General features: G+C 40.0%; 1 protein-coding gene across 1 annotated transcript in view; it reads left to right on the top strand.

The window, feature by feature from the left end:
- Nucleotides 1–2,093: 2,093 nt before the first annotated feature.
- Nucleotides 2,094–11,283, top strand: part of clvs2 (clavesin 2) — a 31,526-nt gene continuing 22,336 nt past the window's right edge. The window contains exons 1-2 of the mRNA XM_046061211.1: nt 2,094–2,482; nt 5,813–5,987. Coding sequence (XP_045917167.1) covers nt 2,094–2,482; nt 5,813–5,987 — 564 coding nt within the window. The remainder of the gene's footprint in view (nt 2,483–5,812; nt 5,988–11,283) is intronic.

Here is an 11,283-nt window from a genome sequence, read left to right as displayed (position 1 = left end):
GAGAAGGTAAAGAGAGAACAGCTTGTTCTTAGCACTCATGCTGCTACTCTATATATTAATTTTAAAATTGATAACTCATGTCTGTGATAGTGACAAAATGGTTTTACACTTAACCCAACACCACTCTTTTCTTATGTTTATTTATGAGTCAGAACCCAGACACACAACAGCAAGCAGGTGCAGTCAGTGTTTTCATGTCATCGATACGAGTAGGCAGTGAACTGATGATTTGTATGTCAAAAGACATTAAGTTATCTATTTTTAACACTTCTATAAAAGTTTTTAAACATCTAGGTTGGATATAATTATATGCCGCTTCTACACTTTTTAAATACATTTCATTGCAAGGCCAAATAAATGAGAACAATATCTTCAGCATTCTTTCTGAAAATTTGGGATTTTTATGACTAATGAAGAAGTTTACAGTGTAAACATAAATAACATGGAAATTTGAGTTAGGTTTGCGATGGTGCAATCAGTGTTACAACCTTTAACCTTTAGTCTTTTTAGTACTAAAACAAATACAAATCTGTTTTAGTGCGGAGGAGGAAACAACGGTTGAATCAACATTTTAATTTAGATGTCGTTTGATCTGCAAATTACCAAATCACTGCTCACAAGAGGGTAAATGTTTGTTTCTATACTGACCATAAACTTTATCTGTTGAATGTTTCTCAAGTGATAGATGCCTTCATGGTTCTTTACTCACAGATGAAATATCAGAGCTGTTGGAACAATTACAGCAAACAAATCTCGATAGAATGCAATTTAAAATGGTCCATAAAAACTGTGAAAATTAAATGAAGCTAAAAAGCTTTAAGAAAAAAACAGGAAAAGATAAGAGTGATGTGGAGCCCCTTAAGTAACTCAGGCCTCCAGTCCACCCCCATCTCCAACCACTCCACCCTTTCAGGTTTATTACTTCATCTTATAGCCCTCCTCCCTGTTAGTTTAAGGTTGCCATCCTAGCTATTCTTCATCTCTCTATCTTTCTGCCTGCCACCTTGTCCTCTCTCCCTGAATCCCTTTTTTTCTTACATGTTGCCTTTTCATTTTACACCCCACCCCCTCCTACCACTCTCCCACCACCTCTTTCCCTCCCTCCCTTCCCCCCGCCGGTGGCGTCCGTACATCGACCGGAGCACAGACTCTCTTGTTGTCAGTCACTTTCCCGGCGAACAGACGGAAGCAGCAGCAGCAACAGCAGCAGCAGCAGGGGGAGCGGAGACGGTAATCCCCCCCCGCCCCCCAGTCCACCCCACCCCTTTCCAAAACCCAGAAACTGGTGGCAGGAGGGGAACAAAACCTCGTGGGACACCTGTAATTCCCCTTTGGGGCTAAGCATGATTTAGGATCTAAATTCACACCCAAATTGTGGATAATGATGAAGATGATGACGATGAGAAGCAGTTATTATTAAGACGGGGATGTAGACGAGCAACCAAGCAGCCAAATCTGCCTCGATTGACGGTGACAGAGCGGTCGGCGGCACCACCAGCAGCAGCACCAGCAGCAGTCGGTCGGCGGATGGAGATGCGTTGTGAAGGCGGAGGGGTGGTGATGATGATGATATAGCAGGTGCTGCAGGGTCGTGCCGCATTGCCTGGCCGCTGCGGGCGACGCCGGGGAGACGGTGATGCTGTCGTCGTCATTGTGCCACAGAAAGAGAGTAGAGGCTTTGACATGGAGGGACGCGACTGTCTGTCAGCTCTGAACCCAGGCCGCCCGGATCTGCAGGTTGGATGTACCGCCTGAAGCCTGGAGGACCTGAGTCATGATATACATGGTGGAAATTTTACAATAAAGTTGAATTGTTGAAGGTTGAATTGAAATGTTTCTGTGCGTAAAAGTGAATGGCCCATTTGTTGATAATGCATCATTGGATCATCATAGCAGCGGTATCTGTGCCAGCTCAGGGTGGATTACGTCTACAGAGCAGCAGGCCTCCATCTGAAGTCAGCTTCTGATCAGGAAACAATACAGAAAATCATTTTATATACTTCACCCTGTTGCTGGTGGTAACAATTGATTCTGTTGTTTCACTGGAAGCTGGTGTGCTGTGGTCCCCCGTGGAGGGACAGCTGTTGCAAAAGATGACTCACTTACAGGCTGGCCTCTCTCCAGAGACCCTGGAGAAGGCCAAGGTGGAGCTGAAAGAAAACCCTGAGACTTTACACCAGGACATCCAGGAGGTCCGGGACATGATCATCACCCGGCCGGACATCGGTTTCCTCAGGACAGACGACGCGTTTATCCTCAGATTTCTCCGGGCAAGGAAATTCAACCACTTCGAGGCGTTCCGGCTGCTGGCACAGTATTTTGAATACCGACAGCAGAACCTGGACATGTTCAAAAACCTGAAAGCCACAGACCCGGGTATCAAGCAGGCCCTGAAGGATGGTTTCCCCGGCGTGCTCTCCAATCTGGACAGATACGGCAGGAAAATATTGGTCCTGTTCGCAGCCAACTGGGACCAGAGCAGGTAATAAAGAGGCAGAGGGTTGGGGCTGGTGGTGGCAGGGCTGTGAAGTCTGTGTTTAGATTATCGATCAGACATACAAAGAGACACATGACACATATAGACTAGGGGAGAGTCGGTGTTTAAAAATAGGCTATATTATAATTAAGTGGATCTGGTTGATGGAGCTGTCCATTCAGCACCACACACGTTTATTAGAAAACTACAGAAAACAAACTTCTTCAAACAATCTTTCTTCTTTAATCAGTTTTGGATAAAATACACTACATGTGTGGCATATGTGAGGACCCAGACATAGCAGCCGTGTATATTAATCTGTTGGTATAACAGCCTCCACTCTGCTGCTTTCAGACTTTCCACCAGATGTTTGAACGTGGCTGCAGGGATTTGTTTCCATTCAGCCACAAAAGCATTAGTTAGGTTCAACAGATATGGGTTAGAAGATCTGGCTCCTGTTTAGCTCTAGGTCCAGTTCATCCCAGTGGTGTTTAATGGGGTTAAGGTCATGGCTCTGTGCAGGCCAGTCAAAAAGTCAAGTAGATTTTATTTATATACCCCAAAATCACTGTCCAAACAACACGCAGCATCATCTATCCTTAGATCCTTGATACAAAAAAATATCCTTTACAGGAGAAAAGGATAAACCTTAAGAAGAGCAAAATAGGAGACGTCACTCTTCCAGTCTGGTCAGACATGCGATGTATGTTTTGACACTATGGAGAAACAGAATCACAATATTAATAAACTTATTATTATTATTTATGGACCTGGCTATGTGCATGGGGGCATTATCATGTTGAAACATAAAAGAAAAGGTCTTCCACAAATTGCTGCCACAAAGTTTGAAGCACACTTCAGTCTAAAATGTCATTCCATGGTGTTGCATTGGAAGAGATGCAGCCCAAACAATGAGCAATAGACCCAGACCAGAGTGTGGACAGGTTTCAGCATGTCCACACTCTGGCCACATAGTATACTTTTTTTACAAGTGAACCTTCATTTAACATTTTATTTTAATAAACAAGAATTAGCACTACATTGTTCTTATCTCACAAATTCATATAGTTTTAAGTAGTTGAAACAATTGTTTCCCAATATTTTTACCTTTTAACCCTTGAAAATTAAGCATTGTCCACCCATCACATGTTGCATATGTCAGTGACTTGTAAGTGGTTCCTCCAAATAATGAGTTAAAAGTAACCAGATTCACAAAAAGGCACACACTGGAGAAAAGTCAGAAACAAACCCACTAATATGTGTAGCAGGAGTGTGTCTTCTGTCCTACCATATTAATCATCTTTAGACCACTCAGATTTATCCTGTAACCCCTTAGTGGGATCCTGACTGCAAGGTTGGCACACCACTGATTTAAACTACAAACTGCTCATCATGTTGAGGGGAAGAAATACAATTTTGTAAAGGTTCAGTATTTCCCCCTAAAATAAAGTGGAGGGAATGCATCATCTTTATAACTTTTGTTGTGAGTTCAAATTTTTTTAATTAAAAATCAAATCATTTATATCATATCAAATCATTCAAATGACAAATCTTTCAAAGATTAATTAAATCGGTCATATTAGGGTTTTTCTTTTATCTTGTTTGACTGGAGATACAAAATAAACCATTCACTGTTCATTCAGATAGTCAATTGCTGATGCTTTTCACGCTCGTAAGTAACAGTACTGCAGTGACTTGGTGAGGGTTAGTATCTTATAGTACCTTAGTATAATGTTAAAGGTATGAAAAAGGCCAAGACATAACCTTGTTTTGCTTTAATAAGGGATCACGCCTGCTAAGTGCATGGACATTTTCTCTCCTCATAACTCAATTTATAAACATTGGATTATTCATGTAAAGTGTGGAGCCGTAATGGAGCCATCTAGCTTTATCGCGATTCTTCTAGAAAATGTAGACTAACTACATCAAACTCCACACATCAAAATCATTATGTAATAGGGAATAATGTGCCATGAGGTGCATAAGATCATGTGCATTTTGTGATTAGTTTCTCCTCTCTGAACATGAATCAATCTGTGAAATCTAATGGGTTGTTTCATGTCGTGCTTGTCATCATTCCTCTTCTATCCAACACACTTTACAAATACTTGTAGAGCTGTTCTTTATTATGTTGGATATAGCTGCAGTAAACTCAGCTCTTGCTTGCAAAAGAAGTATTTATTATCTCTACAAAGAGCAAGGCAAACCTTTTCTTGATAAAAGAATCAGAGGAAAAATGTAGAGGGACACAAGACAATGAGGCAAATAGCAAACAAGAGAAAACACAACTTTTGAAAATGACAGCAAAGTATCTGAGGAATTGGGTGGATGAAAACCCATTGAAGCAGCAAACCTCATCACTAGCAGCACCAGCAACCACACAATGCCGAAAGCAATTACACAATAACATGCAACAAAAACATCCAGCAGATGCAGTTTAGCTGTTCCACAATCATCTTGTGACACAGAAACAACTGATTCTAAAGACCACCTTATTGATTCAAGAATAGATTACACTGAAAGGAAGGTTATCAGTGAGTTCTACTGACAATCTAGACTTAAATATTCGGTTTCAACTATGAGATATATGATCAACAATTTATGACCCTTGTCTAGGGCTGCAGCAACTAATCATTATTTTTATAACTAATTAAACTTCATTAAGGATTGAGTGCATGAAATGTCAAAAAATGCTCATCATAGCTTCTCTCAGCCCATGTTGGTGTGTCCATAAAGCTTGTTTTGTCCAACTCTACACTCCAAATAAATTCAATTTAAAATGATATACGACAGATAAAAGCAGCCAGGTCAATATCTGAGAAGCTGTAGCTTGGACATTTTCTCTTGGAAAGTGACTGAAACAATTAATCAAATATCAAAATAGTTGCTTATTACTTTTATAGCCCGATTGATACTGGATGTTTAAGGCAGATATCGATATCTGAGAGCATGAAAAATCAGATTACAATTTCTTGGCTGATCGTAATTTTTTAAAAGTAACATAAACAAACAATCTTGATATACATATATATTTTTTTATTTTTTTATTATAGTTACGTGCTGAGCAAGACATTTTGCAGTGTACAACTTATCAGCGCTCTCTGGTGGACAAATTACATAATGTAACAGTGACTCTGTTGCTAAAATTCCAACAGTTTGGCGTTTCTGTACTGCACTGTATTTCTTATTGGCATGGAGGTACACCAATACAATATAGCTGCAATCATAATTTTAAATTGTGTGTGTGTGTGTTTTTGTCTTTGTTTGTTTAAATGCCTTAATTTGCTCTCCAGGTTGCTGGCATATAAAAATCGTGTTTCAATAATTTTTTCTCAGATACACATTTGTTGACATACTGAGGGCTATCCTGCTGTCGTTGGAATCTATGATAGAAGATCCGGAGTTGCAGGTCAATGGCTTCATCCTCATCATCGACTGGAGTAACTTCACCTTCAAGCAGGCGTCCAAGTTGACTCCCAGCATGCTGCGCCTGGCCATTGAGGGGCTACAGGTAAGACGCTCAGCTGTCAGAAAACTTTGTTGATGTTCTGAAAAGAAAAACTTACCTTACTTGACTCCAAGTGCTGGAGGTTTGTTCTGCCACTGCAGAGCTCCTTTCCCATCATCTTTTCTGCAGTAAAAATGTTCCACTTAAGAACAAGTCAAGCACCGTGTTAAATCCATGAGCTTGTTTAAAAAGCAATGGAAAAGAATAATGACATTTCCATTTTGATTACACACTGCTGGGTAGTTTTTTCAAGGATCGTTTGGCAAATACAGTAGATGATGCAAAAAAGGGGATTTTTTGTGGTTGTCAGTTTTGATTTTCTGTTAGTTCTTACTTTCTCTAATGAGAGTTAGTATTCCAGTTTCTTTTACATAGCATATAGAAAACAGAGAAATGAGACGTGACAGTGCTCACTGGATGTGTATCTGTGTATTGGGGATTTTTTCATGGCATGAAAACACATTAGTCCTCTCTCAGTCATCAGGACACTTTTACCGTCATTATTGAAATGAGTTATAGGAGAAAAGGCTCACAGGCAGCGTGTACAGCTGTCTTCTGGTAACCAGCCAAACCCAAGAGGAAATGTATGTTTTATGTGTGTGTGTTTTTTCACGTTTTAGTATGCCAGTGAGGACTTTAACCTGAATGTACACCAGCCGGTGAGGACTCATGTCACTGTGGGGAATAAAAAGACACGTTTTGGTTAAGACTTGGTTTTAGGTTTTGGATTACAATTAGGTTATGGTAAGTGGTAGGGTTAGGGGTTAGGGGTTGACATGTAGTTGTGATGGTTAAAGTTAGAGTAAGGGACCAGGGAATGCATTATGAGATGTCCCCATAGGGATAGAGGAACAAACAAAATGTGTGATGTTTGTGTGTGTGTGTGCGTGCGTGTTGGGGGTATTGCTTTCTCAACAACCCTTGTGAATCATCTGCCAATTTGTGATGTGCTCCATTAGTCAAAGTGAAATCCAAGGGGAAGCGTTTCTAGAGGGAAGTGTTGAGTAAGATGCAGCGAGGTCTAAAAGATTATCTGATGTGCTTGTGATGGATGCCAAACTGTCAAAGTTGCTTCCCTTGAATTTTGCACTAAATTCAATCATATATTTCTGTATTAAAGTAGAAAAAATAAGAGCAGTAGATCTTATCCTAGAGGGTAAACAAAAGCAATTATAATTATTTATATATGTACATGCATATGTTTTCTTTAAATTTCAAATAATTTTGTCAAGACCATATTACTTGCCAAATGAAGTGTGTCCACAGCACCAATTTTCAAAAAACTGTGAAGTACCAAAAGCCACCATCCAGTGTCTTCTCCAGGGCACTAGTTGTCTTTATAGACATTTTTTAAGGTAATAAGCAGGTTACAGTGTGTGACTTTCAATAAAGCATGTTGTGGAAATCAGGTGTAGAAATAGCCCTCCAGTGTAACGATTAGTACATGACTTTCCATTCAAATGTAGCACAAATTTCAACTGAATTTCAAGAAAATCTACAAAGACATTGCAAATGAATGTGCGTTTCCATCCACAGCCGTTACACGAATCTTAGGAGTTGGTTCATAGAGATAAACAGCTGGTTTCAGTTTTACTGTTGGTTGCCATTAAATCATTGCAGAAGAAGAGTACACAACAAAATGATGTAATTAAAAGAGCACAATAAAACAAAACAGAAACCCAGTCATGGAACATTGCTCTGCACATTTAACATCCATCCACCAATCCATAAAACATGCCCAGTAATCCTCCCTTTTTAACAGGAATATGAGATTCTCAAATTCATCCATTAGAGAAGCTTATTGTAATGTATTTGTGTTAAAATGACTAATTTGTCCTCTACAGAAGCCCCAGCCAGATTTAAGCAAAATATCATGTGTCTATAAGATGCTTTAATACTTTTTTCCACCTCCTCCACTTTCTCTAAACATTAGCTTTCTTCACACAGGTGATGTGGAATATGTTGACAAAGGAAAAATATTTCTCATTTTTCAAACTGAGGAAACAACTATAGATGCAAGCCAGTGCATCACTGTGACGAGTCCATATATAACACATTTCCGACGGCTCTCCAGACACAGATTAGAGCCTGAATTATTGATGGGAGCTATTAGCTGAGCCCTGAGTCATTCCCAACTGTGCAACTGCTCACACAAATGGCTGCTCATCATTTGGTTCTGAAAACATAAGAAAGACAAATAATAGGGTGATTTGACTTGATTTGATTTGATTTGATGCTACAAATAAAATGTACAACACACATTACTAAAATCATCAAGATTGTGGCAATAAATTCAATCTTATTTTTCCACTGGATGCAAAGATGCGAAAACCAATTTAAGGCTGGTAATGATCTTTATTTTCCTTACTTTCAACATATCACACGAAAACAAGATCCTACTAACAAGTACTGTGTGTTACGGAAGCCCTAGGTGGCCATCGATTCATATCTTTATTTTATTCCATTAGACAGGTTCAGATGATGTCGAGTAAAAACAAAGTCAGGTTAGCTCGCAGGCTAACGCCAAGCAGTGGCTAATGTTATCCGGGTCACAGTTGTTTAGTTGTTTCCACCACCAACGCAGCCCATGTTACTTTCCTGTTTACCACTGGTATTATGTCAAAGTGTCTAAGCCTGGTGTTTGCTATCCTATAGTGATGCAGCCAGCTAATGCTACATTAGCTCGGTCCTGCCGCCGTTTGCTTCATAACGTTCAATTTAGATTTATTGCCTTTTTACCGATACTCACACTATAATATTCAGTCCAGCAACTGTTTCACTATCATCCAATACATGTAGCTGTGCTGACATTGCTGAGCCTCCGGTGAAAGATACACAGATAGTAAAGATAGTGACTGAAAGCAGCAGGCGAGTATGCTGTAGCACGTCGGCTAAATGCAGTCACTGTACTGTTATCGTGTAATGAGCATGGATTAATTCAACATCAAGCTGATAAAAATATCACTGTAACGTTGCAGTTGGAGTTTACCTGAGTTTCCACCATGTTGTGTGAAGCTGTCTCCTTGTCTCTCTATAGCCGCTGTCACACTTTTTTCGGGAGCACCTTGCCAATATGCGTCTTGTGTCTCGCTGCGCTGAATGAAAAGTACACCGCCGGTGTTGATCTGCCACTGAGCCGGGAAGATTGAAGTAACAGAGCCTGAACATGTCTGTGTGAAAAGCCGTAGCCGCCGTGCAGTTGTTTTTGCATTTATTGCAGGATTTCTGTATGAAAGTGTTTGTGTTTCTGATTATGCTCGCTCGTGATTTCAACCGAGCACACGTACGAGCACATGCCTGGTTGCAATCTTAAAACCACACCGCTAGTGGCCGCTGGAAACTCCATAATGCCCTTTTAAGTTTCACGTTGTGTACAGTATGTGAGAGTAGTAGAGCTGCACCTGAGTCATTCCCACATTGAGATCTAAATATTGTAAAACAGCCACAGTGAGTCACTTCAGTCTAAGCAGGTCTGGTTACGAATCTGAAAACCTGCAAGTGTTTAACAGCAGCTGAGTCACACTCATCTGCAGGGCAGTCGGACAACGTTCTTCTTCTGCATGAGGATTTGATGTAGCTTGATGGCTGATTTACAGTGAACACATCACTCAGTTAACGTCTATGTGCATCAGCAACTTTATATTTGCTGCTGCTGCTGTTCTTGTTTCTCTTTGTTTCCAAAGATTTTCCATATCTCTGCGCTGGATTATGTGATGTCTATGTGAACTGACAGCAATGTGACAAATAACAATAGCGAGAATGCTTCAAAAAAACAAAACATGCAAAATGTTCCATTATCTAGAGAGATTTACTAATATCAATCTCAAAACTCTATTTTTTTTTTTTAATAGCCCACAAAATTTTTGTTTAAATATAAGATCATCCAAGATGGTTTGTCTTGTATGGTTTAATTAAGCTTTATGACTTAAGTCTAATTCTTAAAATAAGCCAGCTATCTTTCTGTTACTGCTTAATATCTGGGATTTTATGCAATCCTATTTTCACACTTGTTTTTTATAAGCAAAAAAAGAGACTGACTGTTAGTATGACAAATTTAGGACTAGTTACCTTGTGTATAATAAGTGCATAATCTAATTCAAATTGTGCTTGACAATATTATTTATTCTCGACTAGGGAAAACCTAACTTAAACGTTTGAAAACATAGACATAACATAATGTGACATTCTTGAATAGCCCTTTTTTGTGATGAAAGATGCAAAAATCCTTCAAGTTTTTTTGTCTTGCAGGTTTGCCTGTATTGAGTCATCTGCTTGCTTTGCCTTTGTCTCATCCTCCGTGTTAATGCAGCTCAAACTGCCTCAGTTGTGATTTACTCTTTGTCATGGCAACCCTGACAATGTTAGATTTGAGCAAATACAAATAGCATGTAGGCCACATGCCTTGGGATCCAAATTTCTAGCACAGTATGCTGTGCAGATCACAGCCGAAGCAAGACTGTCAGTCTGGATCCCTGCTGGTGGCCCCTTAGAGGGTGCAATGGTTATTACACCCCAGAATATTCAACAGCTTTTTGATTGCTTGTTTTGTTTTTTGTCTTTTCTAAGGATTATTTTTGGACAGGCAGACAGGAACTAAGGAGACAGAAAGATGGGGAATAAATAAGAAACTTGATTATAAAAAGGATGTTTTAATTGGATGTGGCACTGGAGGAAAGCTGCTGGAAATGGAAAGGGTTTATCCGCTGGGGAGTGTGAATGTGCTTGGCAAATGTCATGGCCATCAGCTTGCTAAATGTTGGCAATTGATTAATATAGATTTTGGCTTGATTAGGTCACAGAGATAACATTAGCATTCATGCTTTGGGTACTGTGAGCCACAGACTGGCTGCAATGAAGTTCAGTTTATATCACAGTGGCCTCAGTCAAGACTTTTAAAACAAGCTCACTCTGATCGTCCCAGAACCACATCGTTTATCATTCACAACCATTGTTGGCAGAAATGTTGCCCGATTCAAAAATTTGACAGGTGCCAACCAATGCGGGGCTAAAGTCTGGGCCGAATCCATGGGGTGTCTCCCCGGCTTTTGATTTTTAGATGTCTGAACATACTGGATGTGGACTTGAGCAACCATCTGAATCAGCTACCTTCCACACAGTAAGTTAACCAACTGCACAGCTGCTGACAGCCAGTAGACTCAACATTGCAGCTTCATGTGTGTTACCTGCATTTAATGATGCAGTTTTTACTGTCCTAATAATGATGTGAGCTACGGCAACATCTGTCTGTCTGTTGGCAGGATTTAGCTAAAATTTGCTGGCAGCTCTGCCGTGACACAGG

Source organism: Micropterus dolomieu, linkage group LG10, assembly GCF_021292245.1.
Source record: "Micropterus dolomieu isolate WLL.071019.BEF.003 ecotype Adirondacks linkage group LG10, ASM2129224v1, whole genome shotgun sequence".
NCBI lineage: Eukaryota > Metazoa > Chordata > Actinopteri > Centrarchiformes > Centrarchidae > Micropterus > Micropterus dolomieu.
This window is presented reverse-complemented; position numbering and strand designations above follow the sequence as displayed.